This window comes from Dicentrarchus labrax, unplaced genomic scaffold (assembly GCF_905237075.1).
Source record: "Dicentrarchus labrax unplaced genomic scaffold, dlabrax2021, whole genome shotgun sequence".
Classification (NCBI taxonomy): domain Eukaryota; kingdom Metazoa; phylum Chordata; class Actinopteri; family Moronidae; genus Dicentrarchus; species Dicentrarchus labrax.
In genome coordinates this window covers 27,942,715-27,969,626 of record NW_026136705.1, presented here as the reverse complement: position 1 = coordinate 27,969,626, position 26,912 = coordinate 27,942,715, and the positions used below count along the sequence as shown (strand labels likewise).

At 38.1% G+C, this 26,912-nt stretch overlaps 3 protein-coding genes across 3 annotated transcripts in view; 1 reads left to right on the top strand and 2 right to left on the bottom strand.

Moving 5' to 3' along the window:
- Positions 1–9,048, bottom strand: part of vps37d (VPS37D subunit of ESCRT-I) — a 42,809-nt gene extending 33,761 nt beyond the window's left edge. Inside the window, exons 1-2 of the mRNA XM_051401377.1 lie at positions 8,710–9,048; positions 999–1,170 (exon numbers count right to left, since the gene is read on the bottom strand). Of these exons, the coding sequence (XP_051257337.1) occupies positions 999–1,170; positions 8,710–8,832 (295 nt within the window). The 5' untranslated portion in view covers positions 8,833–9,048. The remainder of the gene's footprint in view (positions 1–998; positions 1,171–8,709) is intronic.
- A 3,332-nt stretch (positions 9,049–12,380) lies between these two features.
- On the bottom strand, positions 12,381–22,941 carry wu:fb97g03 (DNA-directed RNA polymerase II subunit RPB1). Its single transcript, XM_051401838.1, has 5 exons — positions 22,722–22,941; positions 21,952–22,070; positions 17,468–17,516; positions 16,575–16,651; positions 12,381–15,308 (listed from the first exon to the last, which is right to left on the bottom strand). Exons 2-5 carry the CDS (start codon positions 22,067–22,069, stop codon positions 14,851–14,853), a joined length of 702 nt encoding a protein of 233 aa, XP_051257798.1. The 5' UTR covers position 22,070; positions 22,722–22,941; the 3' UTR covers positions 12,381–14,850.
- Positions 22,942–25,777: 2,836 nt separating this feature from the next.
- rabep1 (rabaptin, RAB GTPase binding effector protein 1) overlaps positions 25,778–26,912 on the top strand; it is a 33,296-nt gene continuing 32,161 nt past the window's right edge. Inside the window, exon 1 of the mRNA XM_051401032.1 lies at positions 25,778–25,840. Coding sequence (XP_051256992.1) covers positions 25,795–25,840 — 46 coding nt within the window. The 5' untranslated portion in view covers positions 25,778–25,794. The remainder of the gene's footprint in view (positions 25,841–26,912) is intronic.

Here is a 26,912-nt window from a genome sequence, read left to right as displayed (position 1 = left end):
TCTGGCAATGCGTTTTCATTAGGGTAAACCACGCACTGGGCCTGCGCCATAAAAGCTTACAGTTCACTCAGAGGTATAAATAAGCAGCAGCTGACATTACCTCTGGAAATTAATGCAAACGGGATTCATTTTATCACCTGCGTCTGGCTCTTACGCTGCGAGGAATTTCTAAAGCTTGCCCATGAGGCTTATAATTTAAGGCTGAGGCTTAAAAAGACATCCTCCGGTGTTGCCTTATAGCTGCCCCATCAAAAGCATGACTTGCCTAAACAAAGACAAGGCCCCTTTCACCCCGCAAATTCCTTGACAACTGCTGCAAGCTTCCTGCTGGCATTTGATATGCTCCATTTCGTTCCCATGACCAAACTCCAGTCATGCTGAGGCTTTCGCTGAGCAGTTGAAGGCTCGTCTCACTGACGCTCCAAAGCTTTTCTGTACTGCGATGTGAGACGTCCCTCATTCTGTGTCACAGTGAGTCAGAAGTGTTTTTCGGGGCTTTCATTTTGCTTTCTATGTCTCACGGCGCGGTAAAAAGACTGCAATGTCTTGGTGCAATTACAAGGTGAGACAACGAGGAGCCACTGTGGGATCTCGTGTGTAATTAGTTTTAACCTTAAGAGGTTGGGACGCAACCTTTTCCCTTCTGCGATTTCTTCTTTGGGGTTTTGTTTTCACTGTACTCTACATAAAACCTTATGAGAGAGTTCTGTGGCCGTTTAAGTAAATAAAGACTACAACAATAGTCAGCAGTTTATGGTCATATAGAAGGCCGTCCTCCCATCAGAAAAAAAATGGCTTTTAGCAAGCTGTAGCAATGCTTCACTTTCACTTAGTGGGGCAATATTTACCCGTCCGGTCCTGGAATCTGAACCAGTGACCTTGTCATCACAACCACCAGCTCTTCTTGACTTATGTCTCAACGGTGATCGTTCACTGGCATCTCATATGAAACCAGAAAGGAGGAGGGGAGAGAGGGGGGTCTGCTGGGGTAAACTTACCAAGCTGACTCTGTTTTTCCCAGCATGTGGTTGCCAGGTTGGACAGTTGCCGGTATTTCTCCGCCAGTTGGAGTTTGCCGTTACAAAGGCGAGGTCGTCGGGCGAGGCTCTCCTCGGCCACGCTCCGATTGGAGGTCAGCAGCATCTCCCGGTCCACTTGAAGGTCCTGAAACTGAACAGAAGTCAGATTGGTCTATTACGCATGTGGTACAGCTGTGTATTAGTGTGTTTGTTATTATAAATTCTTTTATTTTGAAGGGCATATACCTTAACTCTTTCTGTATCTTTGGTGCTTTTGTTTTGAAAAGTTCTGTATAAATAAAGTTAATTATCATTTATTAACTCTTTCTGTATTTAAGAATACAGGAAATATAGCATGTTTTACTTCAAGAGCTGTATGTATGTTATGTTTACTTCGAGTTGTTTTACTGTATGTTAGACCTGCACTGATTAGTCAATTAATCCATCAACAGAAAATGAATCTGCAACTATTTCAATATTGGATTTTGTCATTTTTCCAGCCCATCAAACACACAAATTTGTTGCTTTTCTCGCTCTCAATAATCATCCTACATGTGACGTTAAGTTAATTTGAACACTTTTTGAATGTTTTCAAGCTCGATTCCCAGGTTTTCAGCGTCATGAAGCCAAGCTTTGGACCAGTTCCTCCTCTCCGCCATGACTCCTTCTCGTTGCAAGCTTCAAGTGGCGTGGGCACGCATTTGACGTCATTGTTTTGCAATCCTTAACTGTCAGAAAAACATGCCGGCGTCGTTTAAATGAACTGATAAGCTCGAGGGCATACAATTGCAAATTGTATTGGACAATTTGGAACCAGTGCTCAATTCCCATCCCTGTTTGGAGCCAAAGTTTAATTTACTTTTATGCATAAATCTGTTGTTTAGAGGAGAACATGTGTGTGGGAAGGCTGCTGTGTAGGTCCCAACACTACAGTGTACTGTATGGTGCATACTGTGACTCTGTTCATGGTGCTACAGAGGCACAAAGAACATTAATACAAGAGAGACTCTGTGAATGCTTTGTTTCTCTACTATTGGAGGAAAGTTATGTTGGCGCTTTTGCAATAAAACTGCTGAGAGAACGTCCCCAGTGGTGTTTCTTTCCTATACAACACAACGCAGACCCACTGCAGCTTCATGCATCCGTACACCCTGAATGACCCCAGAGCCGGGAGGGAAGCGCTGCTGAGCTGAGAAAGTTTGTATCCGAAAGCCACTGGGAGCCGCCTGATACAATCACGGTTGTAGGCAGACTGCTTTATCTTCTACTGCTGGCGAATGGAAGCGGTGCAGGACACTGAATCACCTGAAGGTGAAGTGTCCTGCTCTGGGGCTCCTCGACAGCACCTGCCGACGGAGGGAAGGGGGTCAATCAGTCACATTCTCCGCCCTGCATCCCACCTGGATGACTGTTGTCCTTCCAATCACAGGCCTGATTCCCAAACAACAACCATCCATGTTTCAAACCAGACTTCAACAGAGCCCAAAACAGACAACAAGCTGAGGGAGGAAACAGAAACCTCCCCCAGCCCGCCTGTCCCACTGGATTATAGCAGCCTGTTACACAAACACAAACACTATCAACTGCTGTATGTAATTTTATGGCTTTAAAGTGGGTTATTTTTTTAAAACAGAATTATTTATGTCTTAGCAATAGTCCCTTTTTCCAAAATCAAAGCATTCTTGGATTAAAAACCCTTTCAGCTTGATGGTATGGATTAGAAAAGGGTGTTTCCTTGAGTCTAATGTCTTATTGGTCTTAAATAATCTACACTCTCTGTATGCATAATTGAACTGAAGGGAGAAAAGTACTACTACTTCTCAGAGTTAATTTTGTCAATGAAAATGTTGATGTCCTCCACCGAGGTGCAAACGCATGTGTGTATGTGTGAGGCAGCACCGGCAGGCTGTGACCTTTCCCATAAATCACCACACTGCGAAGTGACGGACGGGCCCTTTTACAGGCCGATGATTTGATTACTGTAACATCTTTGACACCAATAATGTTGGATGGGATTGTTTTATGCAATCAAACATGCAGAGTTGTAAAGATACGAAGGAAATAAATACGACCTGTGAGGGATTCCTGTTTGTGAGTTTAAAACAGAGCTTTTAACCAAATAACTTACCTCACCAATAATTAGTGATATTAACTGTTAAATATAAGCATGCAGACTCTATTACATACGACCTGTGTTTAACTGCTGCTTTATACTTCTACTTCAAGACGTTTCAGAGGGAAATATTGTACTTGTTACTCCATAACATTCATCTTTAGTTACTGGTTGCTACTCAGATTAAGATTTTACATTAAAAAAAACATATGGTTTCCAGTCTTTTTGGATTGTGGCCCCCTAAAAAGGAAAACAGTATCTCATTGGGGGCCTCTTGTCACATTTCAGATGTCAGAGTTATTAGCAGTTCCAACAAAGAGACGTTTCCTCTCCAAACTTCTCACATGGTTTCATTTAAATAAACCAAAGAGATAAAATGATTTAATATCCCCCCCCCACAAAAACTAACATTAAAGAAAAATTAAGACAAATAGTCCCTATTAATCACCTCAAGGTCCCTCAGATTTATCTTTCCAGCGGTCCAACACCCTAAGCTGGGAACAACTGGACTAAACTGAATATAAAGTAGATAAAAACTAGCTCCACGTTGAGCAGCTACAGCAGTAAAATGCACCGATTCACCAGCATTAACAATCTAATATATAGTAATAAATCACTTGTGGTGTGAGATGAAAAATGAATCGCGGTATCAAAGTGCAAAGAGCTTTACTTTAAAAAAAAAAAAGAAACATGCATTGTTTTACACAGTTTATGCACAACCTCAGAAATAAAAATCTATAAATTGATTAAAGATGGAAAAATGTGTGATATTATCTGATGAGTATATCGTGATGAATTTGATTTATTGGGATAATCGTGAATATCCTCACATGAGTGACTTGGAAAAAGCTGTCTAGCTCACTAAGGTACAGTCCTATATTGATTTCTGGATTTAGTTCTGCATTGCCACAAGGGGGCAGCCCGCATTTCTCCTAAAATCCTGAGCCTCAAATCGTGAGTTTAGTGTATCGTTATAACCATAAATAATATGTTTTACAGTTGTAATAGTACTTTTACTTGAGTAAAGGATCTGAGAACTTCTTCCACCACTGAAATACTCGTTTAGACGCTCTATGAACCTAAAATTATAATGTTATTAAACCGTAACAATTAGGGATCCGATCTCAGTGGTTTTTAGCTAATCAGTATTGGCTATATTGAGCTTTATTGATCCGATTCAATCTTTTGTTTTACCTCAGCCGTCACACAGCTGTTTTTTACTCACAATATATATACATTGGACTGATTTTAATTACTTTAATGTACTTGAAGTGTGCACTGTAAAAAAAAATCTGATTGTGTCTCGGTTTCAATAGATATTCAACATTAAATGACTCAGATCGGATCGGGGCTAAAAAACCTTTAACAGAACATCCTTAGTAACAATATCTTCTGACGTTAGGCGTCTAAACTATAAAATGTTGAAACCCCGAGCCTAAAAAATAAGTAATTTATGGTCAAAAAGTCACACTTCTGGATGTGTATGGCTTCAACGTGCTGTTTAAATGTAGCTGTCATGCTGTTGGGAGATTGAGATATAGGTAGTAAGGGTGGTATGTGTGTATATAGGGGGAAGGGTGGGTAATCACTGTCAACACACCATAAGAGCTACAACACTATGAATTATTAAAATGAATGCCACTCCCTTTTAAAAAGTGTTGCCACACAATACTGTCAAGGCAGCGCTGTAAAGGAGCAGTCGGCGACTCAAACGCCGACACAATGCCACTTTGTGAGCTTCACACACACAAAAAAAAAACTAAACTTGAATCCTCTTTTAACCATCAGTCGAAGCATTCCTGTGATTCTGCCCAGCCGGATACTTTTTCTCCCTCAATTGCTTTCTTTCAACAAGTCAGTCACTTAGAGCCCCGAAGGCTATTTTCATCGAGTCCAGCGTTGTACGAAAGGGCATCTGTCTCACATTTTACGGGTCATCAGAAGGATGTATGAGTCCCAAGTTCAGAGGAATGTGCAGAATGTGGCCCCGTAGTCAAAAGAAGGTCTGTCTGAGTGTAAAGAAAGATACTACAGATCTGCTGCTCAGAAACTCCAGTGAGAATAAAAGATAACACAGTTAGCTTCAGAGTTCGAGGCCAATCACCCGAGCCGTCTTCCTTAAACAGGAATCAATACGGACGCTCCATTTCCTGCTTTGGCCAGTCCGCCCCGTTTATCAAACAGCAGCGACTGAGTGTTTTTTGTGTATTTTGATGCACGGGCTGTAAAGCAGGACTGACAGTGTTTACCATCTCTGACAAATGACACTTGGGGAGCACTTAGAGTCGGGAGTTTCAGCGCCGGGGGAGGACGCCGTTGTTTTTCTGCGGTTCAACACGTCTGACCACATAAAATGCAGTAAAATAGGTGTTTTCTCTTTTATCCTTAAACGAGGCTCAAGTTTAATTAGGCTCCTGCAGTCCCAAGCCACCAATTTAAGCGTTCGGTTTCTGCTGTGAAATTGACGGGGTGCACACATCTTTTTCCATGAAAGAGAATTCTTCATGCAACGCCAAGGCCCTGTATTCAACGGAGAGAAATGATGTGGCTCTGTACTGCGAGTCTCCGTTGGAAGGTCAGCTGGATCGCTCTCTTTGCACCGTTTGGGATGAGTTAAAAGCAGCTGCGATCAATATTTCTTATAAGAAAAACACGGCGGATCGAATGAGATTGTGTAACGTGAAAGGTGTTTTGTAGTGAGGAACCCACATAAGCCCACAATGTTCCTGGTTTGTTTTGGTTTTTCTGCCTGCAGCTTTACAGTTTTGAGTCACTCTCAGTGTAGTATTGATCTTCTTGTCTAACATTCGGCCACAACGTGCATTCGCGAATTTCCCAAAATGTCAAACAGTACGAGAATGAGAATTTGGTTTCCAGTCTGAAACTATCTGATCTCGAGGTGCACAATATTGGATTTCTGCCAATATTTTCCACCTTATTCTGGCTGCTTGTTGATGCCAATATGTGCACATATTTTCCACCTAATTGCAGAGAACATTGAGTCTCTCCTGTAGTGGAAATAACATGTTATTATACCTTCTCGCATTGTGATAGCACACTGGCAAATGCAGACATGAAACACAATGCTTTTTTTCAAAATGTACACATTCACTGGCCCCCTGTTTCTCTCTTCTCACAACTTTAAGTCTTGATCGTCTTTAGATCACACCAAAGTTTATCTGATCAGTTCAAGTTATGTGAAAATTGCCAAAATGTCTGGACACGTGTGTACCGATTTTCAAACGTATTGATGATATTGGGTCCTAATAACTACAAATCTGACCGGGATTCAGTTGGTTGAGACTCAGCAACCTTGCGGGGCAGCTGGACTTTGCGAGATCACAAATGAACGTGAGAATCCATCTCGCCATGCTTCAAGCGATGTGCTCGAGTCTGAACCACAATTGTTCAGACCAATCAGCGTCCTATGAGGAACTAATGGCAGCTACGGTGTGAGCTACAGGCGTGGTTTAACGCTGGGTGTGTGCGACGACCATCGATATATACAAGATGGACACGCCCCCACTTCCTCCCGCTGTATACAGGATACGGCCGCTGCCATCTAGCACTGGTGATGTCTTTTGGAGCCAGATCGGAGGTTGGCGTTGCAGTATCGAAGCAGGAATGAACACTTGAACAGGATTAATTAAGATATTCATTAGGGTAATCTGCATGACTCACTAATGGATCAATACCAGATAGTGAGAGTATAGGAAGAAGCTCCCAGCCGCTGACGACAGAACCCTGAATGATAGTGGATGTTTCAGATCGTTGCAGCTGGTCTGTTATTAATGAGATTACAAAGAAACACTCCAATTAGGCCATCGTATTCATGATTATGAATCATTATAAATGATTTAGCTCAGTGGTTTACATAACATACATCATTAATGTGAGATTAATGAAGCGTTTTGCTTGCAGATGCGATTGTGAAACCAGCCAACCGTATATATTCTTAGATTACGTCGACGGGAAGCCAGACTACTCATTCAAAAGACGTCCTCTGCAAACACAAGTTGTGTATTATGAGTTAATGACAGATAAATGGGAGCCTGGATGAAGGTTTCCCCTCGCCCCGAGCTATCTGGACTGTGGATCTGAGCCACTTTGCTGGGCTCCCGGGGGAGAATTGTATGACCTCTTGGTGAGATTCAACCACTTTGGCTCCATAATCCCAATTCATTCGCAGAGCCGGGTTTCAAATGTCACATCCTCCTCCAAGAACCAAATAAGTAACGTCTTTCTTTGTCTCCAAGCAAAAAAAATCACAAAGACATTTAGCTTTAGAGACATCTCAATAAATCAAAGAAGACAAGAGAGGGGGGGGGGGGGGGAGAAGACAGCAATGCAAAGGTCTGAGTGGGGTCCAGCAATATCAATACACGAGTTGTTCACAATGAGAACATGCATGAGGATGACTATCCCGCCCCTGGTTATGTTTCACTGCACACACTGTTGTTATCACTCCACCCATAGCCATGCAATTCTATAGCTGAATCCTGACTGAGAGTCCTTTCTGTTTGAGGACCAACCACCCCCAACCCCCCCAACCCCCCAACCCCAAAAGGCAAACCTAATCAAAATGGGGCCCATGAAAAAGTTTGGGAACCACTGGAGGTCTTGCATCTGAGTGTCAGAGAGAGTGATGTATCGCTTTGCGTCAGGAAGGTCATCAAGTATCCCCGAAACGTGCCTCTCCTGACATGGGAGAGCATGGCACGTGGAATTCCTTTACAAAAAACAGCCTTTTTTGATTCACCACGTTTGCACGCAAAGCTGCACGCATGAAAGAATACAACTCCAGGTGTTTTCTGATTTGTCAGATGCAGCTGCTCAATTCGGCGCGCATAAAATGCGGCGACACGCAACTTACTGCAGCAAAAGTACACTTTAATCTCAGGATGAACTCCGCTCGCCAACGTATCGCTTCCAGGGAAGAGGACCGAGGACGACCAGTTGTTAAAAGTTGAAATTCCATTCAAACAAGTCCTGCTATGTACACATAAACACCGCCGAATTGAACGCCATGTTGTAAGAATTGTAATCTGTACTTAAAGCGGCTTCTCCCTCATGTGCAAACCCTCTATCAGACGAAGAAACGCTTAAATTGCCTGGTTTTTAAACGGGAGTTCGGCGCGCGGACCCGAGCCACATAACGCCGTGTGTGGGGGTCTTCAACACCTCGGTTATACGAGGCTTCCCGCACGATAAGCACGCGTGAAGAACACATTTATCACTTAAACCGACCGCAGAAATACAAACACATTCGTATTTCGGGTTTTTTCGCCCAATAATCTGCCGCAAATATTAGGGACACCGGGGTTTAGCTGTGTGATCGGAAATCCGACCACTCGCCACGCAGACAATCGATGAGCCATAAAGCGGATTGTGCGTTACACACCGAACCCATCAAATGTTGGATTAATAAAAAAAAAAAACACGAAAAACACGAATTTTAAACGCAGGGAAAACACACCAAGAAGGACGACATGAAGGTAGAAGAAGAGGGTTTTAATTCGGCGCACATTCCTTACAGCACTTTGGTTGTTTTCTGGAGGAAAGAGGGGGGGTACCTACCTTCTCATTGAGCCGAATGATTTGGTCCATTTTGTCGTCGTTTTGTAAAAGCTCCCGCAGCTCACTTGTGCTTAAAGCCCGGTAACCGTCGGGACAAGTGTTGGACTCCTTCAAGTTGGACATTTTTTTTTTTTTTATTCCTTTTAAAAAAATTTTTTTTTTTTTGAGGGGGTTTTGTTTTTCCGGTTTTTTCTTTTTTTTTTTTTTTTTTGTTGTTTTGTTGTTTTGTTGGTACTAAAACATAAAAGTCCGCACAGCGGTTTACATCTCGCTCACATCGGAATGCGATGTGATGAGCACCGCACGCAGCCGTCAAACACACACACACACCACCAACCGTCAGCCGTTACACTTCCTGTCCGAGCCTTCAGAATAAAAGCCGTTACTCACGCCTCCTCAACGCAATATTAAGAGGGGGGGTACACTGTAAAACCAGTTAAGTTCATTTAACTAAAATTATAATAATGGTAATTGTTGAAAGTGATTACATTAATTATTTTTTAGTTTAAAAGAAAATTATCAAGCTGCTTTTTTTTTAATCTTAAGTTAATTAACTTGGTTTTGCTTAAAAATGTATTTTGAGCTAAATTAACTTCCCGAGTTTAGATTAAAATAAATTAAGTTAGTTTTACTTAAATGTTTTTTGATGTAATCAGTTAAATGACTCTTTAACTTCTCTTTTTAAAAGTAATATTATTAGTATGCATATTACTCCTTGTCAAAAGTAACTAGTTACACTCCTATTTATATTACTTTTCCCATAAAACTGATAACTGTGTGTCCTTTCTCCCCCAAAAAATCAGACTTATGACGATTAAAATCCAGTTTTGTTTGTTAAAATAAAATTAGTGGAATATTTCCAGCAACTAGTTTCCTCCACAATTATACAAATCAATCCAAGGATGTGACTGGATTGTTGGATATATAAAAGTATATATACTTATACTATTTGTTGATGTAATAATGTTAATAAAGGCTCTTTTTTTACACAACTTTGGTACAACTGGCCCTCAAATACTCATTTATTTCATATGCAAACTGATTTATTTTTTTATAATTTAAAAATAAAATGTTCCATGCATCAGTATTTACTTTTTAGCTACTATGTTCTTATGTTATTGTCTCTTTATATTTATTAATATTAAGTTTATGTTTTTAAAAGTGACAACTGTCGCGTTTTGTCAGCTCTAGGGTCACTTCCGTTTTAGGTTTTTCAACATTAAAGTCCTCATTGGAAATAATCTTTTTCACTATAATTTTAGAGGTTGAGAGGCACTGAAAGCATCCCCACCTTCTTCATTAATGGACCCCCTTTTAAATATATTTTACCAGTCAAGTGTTAAGAAAAACACATAAATGTGTCATTTAAAATGTGTACAGGGACAGTTTACAGCAGTTAATAATTGCATTGAAAATAGGAATACAGAATATAAAATGACGTTTATCAAACTTACATTTACTTTTTTAAATAGTTGTAGTAGTATAGTATAATTATTTAATGAATTATGCCTGACAGTTTTAAAGAAATGTCCCCTGCAGTACTCCAAAGTACCCCTATTATAGAAACACTGCTCTGTAAGATGAATATCACTGTACACAGACCCAGAGCCCTTTGTGTTGATCAATTCACCAAACCCTAAAGTCCCAGCGTCCAAAACCCACTGAAATCCACTGAACGTCTCAGGACCAAGTGAAACCGTGACTGATGACTGGCAGGGTATCATTATGTGGTCAGGGTGAGGGATTATTAGTTTGTATGTAGGTCACCAAACTATTGGCTTAGGGTGTAGATTTTTGCCCTTTCTGCAGTCTAATATCTAAACTGCATGGCTCACTGGTCTTGAGGCGTGAACTAGACTAGGCTGCTAAGGGCCCCACTGCCACAAGGGGCCCCCCAAGACAACAAGAGTGGATAAATAAAAGTACAATATTTGCATTTCTTGGACAAAAAATGCACGTGATTGCTACACCTGCTGCAGGAAGCGTCTGTGATTCACGTCTGAAGATATCAAACAAAGTCGGTGGTTACAGCTGCAGCTGCTGCCAGCTTTAAGCAGCAGTCTTTCTTTTTTTTTTTTTAACATCTTTTAGCACCACCTGCAGGTCAAACTGTATTGAAGGGTCAAAGTAAATTACAGCATTCACACCTAATAGTTAAAATAATCACGTATCAGGAAGGTGGAGGAGAGTCGTCTTCAGACAAGACTCACAAAAAGCATTCACCTTAAATCAGTGTTTCCCAACCTTTTTTCCTTTTTCTATCATTTAATAAACTGACTAAAGTTGCACATTTCTTCTGAGATGTAGGCTTAAAATGTATATTTTTAAAGCTTTAAATCCCCCTTCCTAAAATCAAGAATGTCTCCTCACCCCCTTAAAAGCCTTGTAGACCCCCAAGATTCTTATTTTCAGCTAATTATACACTAATAAAAACATGAATATTATATTCAATTTCTGCCAACAGAGCCTCCTAAATCTTGCACACTAATTAATGTTGTTAGAAGTCGCCGCACTTGACTGACTGTAACCGCCCTTGACGTCCTGTTTGACTTCTGAGCAGTCAGGAAATGAACAGGAGAACCAACACCAGCTCTTTTGCTGACTCTTGCTGCAGTTGTTGCCAAACGGTTGTAAAAATGCGTAAACTCTGGTTTTAAGCAGACATGGCTCTTTTTTTTCTTTTTCTGAGGAAATGTGACGGTTACCAGACAGACACTGAACACTTTCTGAACCAATCCAATCTCAACCTCATTTTTGTCTCACTAAAACCTTATTATGTTCATTTTTTGCCCACTACATTGCAGGTCCAAGTGCGATGGGGCATTGTTATCTGTGCAATAACCCAGATAAGAAATACCTGTTTGCATAATTTAACAGCTTTAATATCCTTAATACACAAACAGTTCTGATAACTAAACTGAAAAGGCTTCAAGGGACTGGAGAACTGCTAAGAAATTACTCTTAACCAACTAAATGGGAACAAGAGGCGGAAGAACCAGCCAGATAGAAATCATAAGGGGCACATTACACCCATATATTATTCATTGTTAAATAAAGAGGGTATTAAGCATGCTTTTAAGCTCTGACATGTTCTGGCTGGAAAGACAGAAATAGACCTTTTACACAGCAGCAGTGTTTTAACTTTTACTCTCTATACATACTTTCTTACATTTTCAAGTCAGGCTTGTTACTTTAGTTTTTAATGCATTTAAGGAGAATCATTGAGTATTATTATTATTATACTATTATTGTATGCCTTCCCAATATCAAGAGTGCATATCATGCATGATAGACATAACATGAAGAAAACGACACTTGATGCCAGATTTGAGGTTTCAGCTTTGCACAGAAACATCAGGTAGAAACGGCCTTCAGAGAAACCAGGAGAGGATTTTTTTTTTTACTTTTACTTGAGTAAATAATCAGTACTTTCACTTTTACTGAGTCTCCTTACACAAGTATCTGTGTGTGTCTGCTGTGAACCTTGAAATAACTTTTTGGACTGGTTCAGGTCCAGGAGAGCAGCCACTGGAGTTTCTCTTGTGAGTGGTATTCAATCGGTTGCAACTTCACTACTCGAAGCCACTTTATCCTACACACAGGTCCTTTAAAGGATATAGAAACATACCAGCCTTAAGCCCAGTAAACAGTTTGAACCAGAGTTATTATAGTTTTGTATTTTGCATTAGTTTTTATTTATTTTAAATGTTTGTTTTCAATTCTGTTCAGTTTGAGTTAGTCTGCTTGTTTCATTTTAGTTTTTATTCTTTAAAACGTTCAGTTTTTGTTTAGTTTTTTATTAGTTTCAGTGTTACTTTTTTTAAATTATATTTGTCAGGGGCAGGAATTCAGATTTATACAAACAGAGAAACAGGGTGCAAACTACAGGGGAGCTAATGCAATTATGAGAAACTCTCAACTTTAGTAAGATGTGATTGACAGCATGCATGTTAGTATTAAAGTGGCAGATTTTTAAATGGAGTTTGGTCTGCGGAGGTGTTTGTTTCGTTTTTTAAATTTAAAAGAATAACACTGATGTAGCTGATGACTCAGAGATGCTCTCGACTAGCAGATGTCTTGCATTTCTGTCTTTCTATATCTTGATCATCATGGGTCATACGTACAGTTTGGCTATTATTGATGTATTCATGCATGAGGGTGATTCATCACTAATTCACAATGCTGACCTGCATCTGTTCTACTAATAAAACTCAGATAAAGCCAAAAGCACATTATAGTGATTAGCTGATGAAACCCAGTGGCTGGTTTTAGGCTGTCACGCTCCGCACGTCACATGCTTTAACAGCCAATCAGCTTGTAACAAAGTCAGCTAATCAAGTCAGTTACAAACTGTCAGTGTGGTTGAAATGGCAGAGTTATGGACGGAGGCAAAAGAGACGATTACCTCATCAATTTCTTTGACACAAAGCCTTAAAATATACCCATGCACCTGTGGATGGCTTCAAGTTCTCAACCCTGTTGAGAGTTTTTATAATTTTATCAATAAAATGCAACTATCACTATCTTTATTTTATGTTTGAGGATGCTGCAAATTATATCCAGCCAGAAAAAAAAAAAAAAAAAAAAAAAAAAGCCCTGATAAAACAGCAGTTAGGACGGAAGTACAGACAGTTGTTGCTATATCTAATTGCTTTGGTGTGAGCTGACGGGGTTTCAGAAGGCATTGCACAGTAAGTAGCTGCAAGTTTCAGTTTGCAGATCTTTGGTCTGAACTGGGCTTTAGCAACAGGCTATATTCTATATTTTTGTTATTGTCAGCAAATCCCACCAAAACATGTGAAAACCATGACTGTCATTGAGTACTTTCTGACTTCTCTACCTGGTCTACGCCTCTAAATGTACATGTAAAAGTTTTAAAACTGTGTCACAAAATTTTCATTTCAATTTCATTTCTAAACAAAATACCAAATAATTTCCTAAAAAACTGGGGCAGTTTAGGTTTTCTCAAACAGGAGTAGTTAGTGCATTTGTTAGGGACTATTTTCAGCTGCGGATTAATACACATCTGTTTCTCTGGTGAGTATTTCTGACAGCAGGTTGCTCAAAATAAACCACAGCCCTGTTAATTGTAAGGTCACCCAGTGCAACAGTGCGCCTCAATGATTCATGTGATTTGTTGACAATAAGAAAAATATGTTATAAGTGATAACAAAATACACATTTCAAAGCTTTAAAAAATACATTTCTGTTCGTGTACAGATTAAACGACATTAAACATGTTGGACAAAGCCAGGCTAGCTGTTTACCCCTGCAACAGCTTCATACTGACAATCCTCTCACTGTCTCTCAGCACGAAAGCAAATAAGCATATTTTAAAAAAAACATCAAACAATTCTTTAAAAAAATATGCAGATTGAAAAAAATTTGTTTTAAATCAAAATACATTTAAAGTATACTTTTATTTTGATAGACAACATCTGTCTGATCAGTTAGTCATAGATGTCGTCTATAGTCCACAAATATTTAAACTATGTACATGCGTCAGATTACTGCTAGTTGATTGTCCAGTATGGCCACTTCTATAACTATAAATAGACAGTTAGTAGCCTGTAAACAATGTTGGTTAAAGCTGAAATAAACAACAAACAATAAGAACATTTTATATTCATCTTATCTCAGTTACGACTCCGGTTCCTCCTGTTAATTATGTAATCATATCTGTACTTAGCCTGAAGTTAGTTACTTCTTGTTTTGTTTCTCCTTATTTCTACTATATTTATTTATTTGTTATTATTATTTTTGTCTGTCATTGTTTCTCTATGTTGCCTTGTCACGTCTCACATGTCCTTCCTTCATGTTAATCACGTATCTATTAATTAATTGTTAAAGAAAATTAAAATAAAGCTAGAATAAATTAGCTAAAGATTACAGAAGTAGAATCAAACCTTTCTGCCTCAGTTGTCTGGATACCACTTACAGTTTTCTGCCTCTTCAGTACTGATTTCTGTGCTTTTCTCTGCACATACAGCACATATAACTTCATTTTCTTTTTCACAAATAATATTTTAAAAAATACCAACGATCGAAAGGAAATCTGTGGGAAGGGTTAAAGTCTTTCTGATCTCTCTGCTCAGCAGGACTCAGATAAGAAGGTCAAAAGTGTCTTGTTTTGTCGTGGTCTTATCCCACGTCATCGTAGTCCTCCTCACCCTGGTCTTCACCTATGTCGTCATAGTCCTCTGTGGAAGTGTTGTCCCCTGATGGATCTGGATCCTGGTATGGTGGAGGAGACAGGAGAATCTTCTCCTCATCATCTACCTTTACATAGTCGGGCAAGTCCTGCTCGTAGTCGGGCGTGCTCTCCACGTAGTCGGGCGTGCTCTCCTCGTAGTCGGGCGTGCTCTCCACGTAGTCGGGCGTGCTCTCCACGTAGTCGGGCGTGCTCTCCTCGTAGTCGTGCGTGCTCTCCACGTAGTCGGGCGTGCTCTCCTCGTAGTCGTGCGTGCTCTCCACGTAGTCGGGCGTGCTCTCCACGTAGTCGGGCGTACACTGCTCGTAGTCGCCCACATCCTGCTCATAATCGGGCACGCTCTGCTCGTAGTCGGGTACCTCAGCCAGGTTCTCGTAGCTTTGAGCCGCTGAAACAACAAATTTCATGTTCAGTTCACTTTTACTTTTTAGAGTTAGAGTATGTATATCAACGTGTTGGTTTGGTGATAGATTGCAGCAATAATGGACATTGTGACGGCAGTTTGATTATTTCACTGTATGAGTTGAGTTAATATGACATATAATTCACTAATTCGATATTAATTCACTGAACTGAAACCAGATAAGTTAATTTAGCTCAAAAGAATTGTTGAAAGTGATCACATTGAAGATTTTAAGTAAAACTAACTTAATTTATTTGAATTTAAACCAGGTAAGTTCATTTAACTCAAAAGAATTGTTGAAACTGATCACATTGAAGATTTTAAGTAAAACTAACTTAATTTTGTAAGTTAAAAATACATTCTTGATCAAGTAGCTTTAAGTGACACTGGATACATTTTTATTAGTACTGTGAAAACAAAATTCCTAGTAAATAAGAACTTAATCAGGAATGTTTCTTTAACTTACAAAACTAAGTGTGTGCTACTTAAAATTACTAGTAAAAGCAGCTTAATTTAAGCTTAAAAATGTAGTTTGGGTTACTTAAAATTTTTGATTCTTTTGAGTTAAAACAATGTATTGCATTAGAGTGTATATAGATTGTAACTTTAATAAAAATATGCATGCTATTAATACTTATTCTTAAAAACAAAACACAAGCTATTTCCCCTGGTCTAGACTCACCTCTCTAAAGCTGTGTGTTTCAATTTCAAACAGGCCCGAGAACAGCCGAGCTGCTGTGTGTTCCTCTGTGGTACAGTCGCAGATGATTTACATACACGACACTGCGCCAAAATCATTTTATTTTGGTCAGGATTGTGAAAATACTGGCACTTCTCTTGTTTGTCCTAACTGTGAACATCATATATACTTCTCACTCAATCTGATTTTATGACGTTTGGATGAACTTTGGTTCAGAAAACCCCCCCGGCTTGGAAAAGATGACATGTGGTTCTTTCTTGGAAATGAGTCCAGTTTCTGGGTCAAAGAGGATGAGCTTTCACTGCGCTGTTCATGTTGTATAATTTTACCGTCCTCAGTGGCCACATTTGTTTGCTTTGTCAAGACGAATTCCTGCGATACCACAAATATAATCCTCTATTTTGTATGCCCCTTTTGATTTCGGAGTTAAGTCAAACTGATTGAAAAGGTTTTTGTACTCAATTGTGGTGAAAGTGGGTGTATGATGTGTTGGTTTAGAAGAGGAAGGGGGGATTTTAAGGGGAAATATAGCGTCATGTGAGTCTCCTTGCCTTGTGTGAGAAACTGTGTCCGAGGAGGTAAAGGTGGAATATCAGCTTTGAAGTCCCTCTCCTGGTATTTGTTGCTCCTGAGCAGGCGAGAAGAGAAAAGTTCAACTTTAAGCGAGAAAATCTGTAAAGTTAAGAGCTCCACATTTTTGGGAAATCCACTTGTTCGTTGTCTTGCCAAGATAAGAAGAAGCAGCCAGTTAGCTTAGCTAAGCATAAAGACAGAAAACAAGGGTGAAACCTGACCTGCGTCTTTCCAATGGTAGAAAAAAGCTCACTAATACTTTATAAAATGTAAAAACAGTCGGCACCAAACTCAAAAGAAATGGTAAGGCACATAATAATATATCCACAACTTCATGTTTTTACGCTTCAGTTTTAAACAAGCAGAAGATATAACACATTCATTTGCGTTTATTTTACACTTTTTGGCTCTTTGGATATAACCAGACTAGCTGTTTCCCCCTGTTTCTTGCCTTCATGCAAAGCTAAGCTAACTCCTTCATATTTAACAGACACAAGGTTATTTAACTGTCATTTTACAACGCAGGGTTGTATAATGAAATTTAGAGCGTAGTTCACTTCATGCTACTTGTAAAAACATAAAAATACACTTTATATAGCAAATCACATACAGTAAAACTGATTTAAAGGGTCCAGTGTGTGACTTTTAGGAGGTAACCAGTTTCTCCTACACCCTTGGAACAGGGGGGTGAGGTGAAGGCGTTGCAATCAGCAACTACACCGCTAGATGTCACTCACTGCACCAGTGTTGTTAAAATAAATTTAGATAGGTTTGGTATCTTCTCATCTAAGTGATATCTGCTGTATGGACCCATTTCCATGCATCCAACATCTAATGTGGGAAATATTCAGTATATGTTTGTATATATTACTCGATTTTGAAGCCATTTCCTCTGTTGAGCTGTGAGATTCTGTGTTTGCCTGTTGAGAAAAAAAAAACAAAAGAACATGTCGTTAAATGGAAAAATGTACAAATCTTGGTGGATTATGAAAGACCAGAGGTTATTAAGGCCATATAATTAGTCTAAGGAGGACATAATCATGAGAAAATCCTAACAACAAACATTCACATTTGTTCTATTTATGTCTAAATGTTTATATTCAAACAGTATTCAAATACAATCTTTTATCTCCACATGTGCTTTTACTTGTGATTATGAGTTATGTTATATTTTGTCCCCTTTATTTGCTCTGTGTTTATCCATAACCTAAACCGTCACTGAGCCCCTCTCTTTGCTGCCGCAGCCCGGTTTCCCCACAGGGATCATTAAATTTTCATCTAAGCTAATGAAATCCAGAGGGTGCACCCTAATAATAGCAATTCATACAATTATAATAGTTTTTCTTCTGCAATGAACCCCCCCCCTCAGATGAATGTATTCACAGTCGCAGTGACAGTCTGTTATGGTTTCCCTTCCTGTTCTGGGTTTGATTTGTGGTGATACGGTACAGTATATCGGTTTTTCAGTAAGCTAAAAACAAAAAAAAACCCAACAAAAAATCAGGTAGTTACTGGTATTGAAAATGAAACTCCTCACTTCTTTTTTACTGTAAATTGAACTTTCTCATAAAAGTCCCCATAAATACATTCATCAGTGGTGGTCATGAACTGAATGACGTATTTCCACAAAATTCAGATGAAAATATTGCACTTTTTATATGTTTTTCGACAGCTTTACGTCACAGATTAAGATTTTATATACAAAATGTATGAACGTCTTAAAGTATGATGCAGTGGTGTAGATGAAACTGTCCAAAAATAGTTAAAATTTGCTCCATTTTGACCAACTACAACCAAAAAATGCTACTTACAGCAATGCTGATCATACTATATAATGTATAATAATCATATATATATATATGTAGACTCACATGGACCAGTTATTGCTAGTAATACCTGCACACTCTTATTTAAGTGAGATTTTCAATGCATGACATACACTTATAAGGCAGTGTTTTTATATTGCAACTAATCTGAATACTTCCTCCGCCGTCGCTACAGGTTTATGCAACCATGCCACTCGTGTTTCACTTCCCTCTGACGAGCCACTGTGGATTATGATGTAGATACTACTGAGCGACCACCAGCAAGTAATGATAGGGCAGCTGTTACTGGTGGTGGAAGACACACTCAGATATTTTATATTTTTTTAATGTAAAAGTAGAAATACAGTGTAAATGTGGCCCATTTCAGCCCCCAATATATATATATTATATTACTGGATACTGATGCATTAGAAGGCCTATATTATTTTAATGTTGCAGCTGGTGAAGTACTCCTTTAACGGTCTTCAAACTGCTCCTAAACTTTTACTTAATGCACAGAAGTTTATGTTGTTCTCTAGAGCAAAAGATATTGGTAGAAAAAGTTCTGTATTTCCACTGTACAAGGAAATACCTCGGTATCTGGATAGATGACAACACTCACATTGAAATATCAAATCAAACTAACCTCTCGGTGATTTAAATCCATGAATTATTTAACCTCTCTTTGCTCTTGTTTTACTTGAATTGTTTGTTTGTATGAACTGTTTTTATAGTTATTTTAATTACTTGTTTTCCTTTATCTTGTATCTTTTAGGGGCGTTTTAGTTAACAAATTTTGTCTTTATTTATATTTTTATATAACATTTTATATATATTTTTTAATATCTTGTATATATTTTGTCATTTTAAAATGTTTTAAAATGTTACTCAACATCACTGTGAATTATTTTTGAGTTTAGATAAAGGTATATATATATATATAGACATATATATACACACACACACACAATATATATATATATATATATATATATATATAACACACACATATATATTGTACATATATATATATATGTACACATATAATACACACTGCTTGTAGCTTCTTCTGTAATAATAATAGATAATTATTTATTAGTTGATTTATATGTTATATTAGTAATCTAAATCTGCAAAGTAACTAAAGTTATCAAATAAAGGTAGTGGAGTAAAAACAACAATATATACCTCCAAGATGTAGTAGAAGTAGAATAAAATAGAAAAACTCAAGTACAAGTACCTTAAAAATGTTACTTAAGCAGCTAGAGTAGTTTATTGTTACTGGTTACTACTCACAACAACTTATACACAGACACACACACACACACACACACACACACACACACACACACACTAGTTAGTTAACAGTACTGTTTCTACTGCTGGTACAAAAGGTAACAGAATCATAGCAGTGGTAGTTTTTATAATATTAGCATATAATGGAGATGTGTATGTTCTGATGGGACCTTGCTTTGAGGCATCAGAAGACTAGAAAGACGCTATATAAGTGCTATTTATATGTGCTAATCACATTAAACAAAAGTATCAGAGAGGTAATTATAAATAAAAAGTTGACACACACTCGAGTTCAAGTCAGGTCACAAGTTAAAGTCTCTTTCATTTTGATATTGTCGAGTCACATCTTCACAATGTGTGACTTTACGCCACGAACAGCAAGGGCGTTTACTGTTTATCAAAGTCATAGTTCCACAATAGAGACTGTTCACAGAAAAAAAAAGGTCTGTGGATTTTCAGGAAGTCAGGTCGGTTTTATTTCTAGAATTTAAATTTTAACAGAATTACAGGAATAAATAAAGGAAGATCTTGTGCTTTAGCAGGTTTTTTATTTATATATAGACTTTAGGCCTAATGCAGCAACTTTCTCTTAACTTTCTCTCGTGTTTTCTTTTAATTTTATAAGAGAAGTCAACTCCAGATGCTGAATCCCACTTGATCTTAAATTGGAGGTGTGTGGCTGATTGTTTGTTATTAGCACAGGTAACACTAGACCCCTAACTGCTATATAAGGGCCAAAAATTGGAGAGACGCCACCAAAAAAGGCGATATTTTTATAGCTTGAATAGTATTTTCTTTAGCTCTCAAATTGAACATATAATCTAATCTGATTTTATGATATTTATGCCCTTTTTGTTATGTTAAACTTTGACTTTTTTTAAGTTTTCTTGCGTTGGACGAACAATTTTGTGGACTTTGAAAACTAAATGTTTAGTTTTTATATCTCTATAAGAGTGAAAATAAGAAAACATTTGTGAATCCCAGAAATCAATGGGCGCTAACAAAATAAAAAATCTCTGCTCTGATTTGGTTGTTTTCATTCGGGGCCCAATGGATTCTTGCAAATGCCGTTCGGGGCACAAGGACGAACCAGAGGAACCTTTTTTTTTCATAGATTATCTATCTTGTGTTCTACTGTCAGGATATAGTGAAAGTTTCAGTAAATATGACAAAAAAATATTTTTTGAAAAATGACCTGCTGCAGCTTTAATTCAGACGTTACATTACATTACTGACTGCTAATCCGGGTTTGTGGTTTTTAAAATAACTTCAACTTTGTGTTAACTTCCTCTTAATCTCTTTGACTGGACCGGAAACATAAAAGGAGCAAAGGTTCTATTAATGTGGAAATATCACCTTTTATTAGTTAGTATAAGAGACTTATCAGGTAAACAATTCATCCTGTGAACTCCGGCATAAATCCTCAAAAATAGATTTTCAAGATTATCAGTGCTGTTTACGCCAAATTCCTACCCTACTTACGTTATATAACTTATATAACTATAATAACATCAGATCATTTTCCCTTCTTTTTGGGTGGTAGGGGTGACAGTTAATCATCCTCAACATTCATTGTCTTCTGGTTTCAGTTTGATGAAGACAGAAACTGCCTGGGATTGGCATAAAAGTGGGGATATCTGCAAAGGGGGGAGACTTGTGGGTACCCATAGAACCCATTTTCATTCAGATATCTTGAGGTCAGAGGTCAAGGGATCCCTTTTTGCCAGATGTGCCAAAATTTAGCACCCTTCCTGACGTGCTAGAATGATGATTGGATATGATTAGGTCATAGTTTCATATGATACCAACACTCTAGCTTTAAAAACGGAGCCTGCTACAGCCACTTAAAGACAGTGTGGAGTGGAACAGGTAAAGATAATGTGGGTGGCCAATCAGAGCTCCCATAAATACTCCCTCAGACCACCGAGGATTGAGCTAAGACCTGAATGTTTACAGAGTCTGGCTCTACCCGCGAGGACAGGACCAGGATTTTAGAGATCTCGATTCCATTTTTTAAGAATCATTAAAGGCCTATTTTTAATATTATGTACATTTTATTTGCTAAGCAGGTAAAAAGCTTCACAAAAGCTCTATGTTAAACATTCATTACATTATGTTTCGCAACTTCATCATTCGCTGCATTTCTGTCATTATAAAAGAAAAAGAATGAGTGTGAAGGAGCCGCAAACAAGAGGCAAACATTTCTGTCTTCCAGCAGCCCCTGATAGATGTGTTGAGCAGAGATCCAACCTACCTGATCTGGATATGCACTTGTTGATAAGAAGGAAGATGAGGCAGATCACCAAACTCGCAAAAACAATCCCAGCTACCACCCACACCCAGAAGAATTTGAGCCAGATATTCTCGGACATCCTGCTCGACAGCACAGAAGAATTAAAGAGAAAGAGAGAAGGAAAGATAGAACCAAAAAAAAAATCACATTAACGCTGTCCAAAAACACTCACACTTCAAAACAAAGAAAACATCTGAGCTGCTTTTCAGTATACAGAACTGTGGATCGGAAAGAAGACCATTAACCACTTCCCCTTTCTGCGTGTTGACTAAGTCTTAAGGTTATTTTGGTAATTACTTTAGCCTTCTGAGAATAAAACAAGCCTCGAGGGACTTTTTTCTTTCCTGTGTACCTTCTGCACCGGCAGCGATCACAAAAATGTGATATAGCTTTTAGTCACTCAGCTGTACTTGAACTTGAAATGGGGAAGGCGGCTTTCAAGTGAAGTGCCAACCAGAAAGACATATTCTTATGTTCCCTTATCTGTATGGACAGATATAAATGCTTATTATCTTTATACCGCATACTGTATCCTCTCTTTTAGACAGTTTCCTGCCAGCCTTCAAGAAAAAGACAGCAAGAAAAAGGCAAATTAGTATTCTTTAAGCGGCCTTTATCGGCCTAAGTTTGCTTTTTAAACTAGTTTTCTTTCTTTAAATAACAATACAATGATTTTTGCCTCAAAGCTGATGAATAATTTGGATATTTAGGATTAATATAATGTATCTTACCTCCTCAGACGACAGCCGATGACTGGATCAAAGTGCGCTGAGAGTCTCACAAAATGGTTGATGACAGAGGATGGCGAGATACGACTACATGAATAGTCATTATTCTATTTGCATGACAGTTTCTCATTTTCTTAGTTAAGTACAGAAAGTCGAGGCTGAACTATCTCCCCCCCACCACCCGCAGTCTGCCATGCTCCACTGACTGCAGCGTATGAAATGTATACATCTGTGTGAGGACTTGAAGTGAGTTCAGAAGGGGAATTTTGTTTTCCTCACTCACGCTCTGTGATGTTAAATATGTCAAAACCAATTTCTTTTTCCTCTCATGTGACAGTTTGTGTCAAAGCTGGAACAGAGTATAACATTGCATTCATATCCAAGTCTCTTTATATTTTCAGTTCCTCTTTAAGTAGCAGCATTTTCTTTTATATCATCCATATAGTCTTTAGGGATAAGATAAAGAGATGTTTTTTGAGTGCAGCTGCCTTTAAAAGAAAATGGTTTTATTAACTATTTCTGTGTAAAAAGAGATGATTTCCACTGAATGTGGAACTTCATACTCAGTGTAACTTGCTTTTATTTTGAAAGGGGACACCGGACTCATCCAAGTTAGCTGAATTTAGTAAATGTGTTACAGGAAATGTGCAGCTTGCCCTCGAAATATTAATGCAAAATTGTGAGTAATTATTAGGAAGTGGTTATATAACGTCAGCACTGATCCATTCTTTGTTTTGCTCTTTGTTTTTGTGTTGGTACAGGTGACCAGGGTGGGCAGGGTTATGTAATCCCATACAGTTACTAATTACCTGCTTGGAAATGTAGTCAGCAACCTAATCCAAGTTTCACAATATTAGAGTAACTTGATTACTTACCGTTACTTTTGGATTACGTCAACACCAAATATGCAAATATAAACAAGAGATATATCAATAAGGAGTAAGAAGCACTTTTTTCCTTCGACTATTATGGATTACAGTCGCCTCTTTGTATCCTGATTATGTAACTCATTTACATGTAATCCATTACTCCCCCAAGACCGTAAATGTGTTACAGTTGCCCTCAAAATATTGATAGAAATGGTCAATTGTGACATTTCTTTAAGACGTGGTTATATAAATATAAACTACCATCCATTTATTTGTTATGCTCTTTGTTTTTTTTTTATTGGTACACATTACGACTAGGCTTGGGGAGTAATGGATTACATATAACGTGAGTATAAAGTGTAATCCATTACAGTTACAGAAAAAAAGTATAATAAAAATGGGGATTATTTAGCAGTATTACAATTTTAAAATGTTTTTATTGACTAAAATCATTTAATTTACTTCAATTTCCATTTTCTTTTTAAAGATTACATTGTTGTGTTGTCTTACACAAAATACTCTTTTCTCTTTAATTATTTGCATATTAAGTGTTCGGTAATAGAAACTAATCAAGTCACTTTAATGTTGTGATATCCCGATTAGGTTACTGACTACATTTTTTAACGGTTTAACTGGTTTTCAGTGAGAGAGGAAATGAATGTATACATAAGATGTCAGCCGCAGTAGGTGTGGGATTGTGATTTAAAGCCAGTTTGGAGGACGTTTGTTCATCAGTTTAGGGTTTGGATTAGAAGAACGTTTGCTGTAGAGTAAATAGTTTAATTAATGCTTTATGTGAGGTTATAGATACATTTGGGAAGCCTAATAAGTCACCTGATATGCATTGATAATTACATTAATGTACTGTGACATGTAAATGTTGCTTTATGTTTGATAGGAGACCAAGGTTATTATTATATTTTAAGAAATGGTGTTTGGTACAGACGCCGACAAGTATTGCTTCACTTTCTTTACACCACTATCTTTTCTTTTAATGATAATAACTTTATCTGTATAGCACATTTTATACAAGAAATGCAGCTCCAAGTGCTTTACAGCAAATAAAACATTAACAGTTTTTTTTTATATATAACTGTCATTTCTCTTGAGAATAAGTACATTGAGTTTCTTTTTTTTTAAAAAGAGTTTATGTACAAGGAAATGTATTAGTAAAACTATTACATATAGCACATTTTATACAAAAATCACAAATAAATACCATTAACTTAGTTTTCTTTATATATAACGTCATTTGCTCCAGGAATATTTAGTACTATTTAGTTATTTCGTTGTTTCTTTAGAAGGACGTTATGTACAAGGAATTAGTAAAACTATACATATAGCACATTTATACAAAAATGCAGCAAATAAAACCATAACTTAGTTTTCTTTATATATAACTGTCATTTTGCTCCAGGAATATTTAGTCACTTATTTGAGTTATTTCTGTTGTTTCTTTAGAAGGACGTTTATGTACAAGGAAATTTATAGTAAAACATTACATATAGCACATTTTATACAAGAAATGCACAAATAAATACCATTAACTTAGTTTTCTTTATATATAACGTCATTTGCTCCTATGAATATTTAGTCACTTATTGAGTTATTCTGTTGTTTCTTAGAAGGACGTTTATGTACAAGGAATGTATTAGTAAACTATTACATATAGCACATTTTATACAAGAAATGCAGCAAATAAATACCATTAACTTTAGTTTTTCTTTTATATATAACTGTCATTTTGCTCCTTGATGAATATTTTAGTCACTTATTTTGAGTTATTTCTGTTGTTTCTTTAGAAGGACGTTTATGTACAAGGAATTAGTAAAACTATTACATATAGCACATTTTATACAAGAAATGCAGCAAATAAATACCATTAACTTTAGTTTTTCTTTTATATGTATGTTTTGCTGGGTAATTAGTAATTTTAAGTAACCCTCAAAAACCCTTATTAAGAAAAAAAAAAAAAAAAAAAAATAAAACCCCCCAGCGCGGATGTAGATTTTATTTTGAAAGTTCCACCGGAAGCCGCGCTCTCCCCTCCCCTCCGGTAGCCTAACACCAGCTGTGATGTTAGCCTGTTGGTATCATCGGACGCTTCTCCCACTTCCCTGCTAATTGCCTCAAGCTCGCCCCCCCCACCCCCCTTTTTTTCACCCCCTCCCTCCCAGACCAACCCCCCACCCCCCACCCACCAAACCATGGCCTCGGAGCCCTCGGGACCCCCTCTGTCGTCCCAACATGACGGTAAAGTTGTGGCGTGTTTTTTTGTGATTTCGCTGCTGCGAGCCAGCGGCCTCCGGTTAGCATCCTCTGGGCGACGTGTCACTGGCCGCTGGACTCGAACTCGCGTTTCTCGACTGCGAAAGGGAGTTTAATTAAAGCGTTATAAAGCTGTGTGTTGAGAGGAATCCTAAAATCAGCGAGCTATTGGTTGTTTTTGTTTTTTTCATTGCTGTTTAGCCTTGTTAGCGTTGGTTAGCTTGTGGCTAACTATAAGTGTATCTAAAGGTCGCCACTAGCCTCTGCTAGCAGGGGCCTTGTCAGTCTCATATGGATCCCCATCAGTGTGTGTGTGTGTGTGTGTGTGTGTGTGTGTGTGTGTGTGTGTGTCACTATGGACCACAACACAGGAGTCACCATCCTGCTGGAGGTTTCTCAAGCAGGGGTCCGGGGACGGTGCTGGGGCTCCTGCAGGGACACACACACACACACACACATTGTGCTTGTTTATTAAAGTGAATGCACATTTAATTTTGTTTTCTGGTGGTTTTGTTTTAATGTTAAAGTCCCCAGCCTCCTGGAGGAGAAGTGTGGTTAGTCTTCAGGTGTGAGTGGAGGTGACACATGCAGGTGTTGCACAGATGCAGATGTTTTGTTGTTGTTTGTTCTCCCTTTTTTTTAAGAGCCTGGAAACAAAAGATGAACTGCTGTTAAATGTGTTTTTCTCCAATATTTAGGTTTGAAAATAACCAGTTGACACCGTCTTATTTTGCAGATGTCAGCAAACATATGTTGGTGCAGTTTGTTTTCGCTCACTGATATCCAGCTTTTAGTTTACAGATCTTTCCACGTGCATCCCCGAGGCTGGAGTAAGATCCAACATTCGTCCCGAGGTTTGAACTGCTTGGATGGAAACTTGAGAGAGAGAGCCACAAAATAATGTGATTTACTGTTTGGCTGCTCTTTACAGTTCTTCCGCTCCATCGTTTGAATGAGGCGATGAGAGTGTCGGCGTTAATCTGTCGACCCCTTTCTCGATTATTTGATAAGAAAACGGTGAAATGGTCTTTTTTTTTTTTTTTAGCCATGTAGGATT

Coding starts and splice junctions, on each gene's coding strand:
- wu:fb97g03 (XM_051401838.1), bottom strand. CDS start 22,069: ATGTCCGAGAATATCTGGCTCAAATTCTTCTGGGTGTGGGTGGTAGCT. Junction 17,517..21,951: donor CAAGTGCATATCCAGATCAG/GTAGGTTGGATC, acceptor TTTTCTCAACAG/GCAAACACAGAATCTCACAG. Junction 15,309..16,574: donor GACACAGTTTCTCACACAAG/GCAAGGAGACTC, acceptor TTGTTGTTTCAG/CGGCTCAAAGCTACGAGAAC.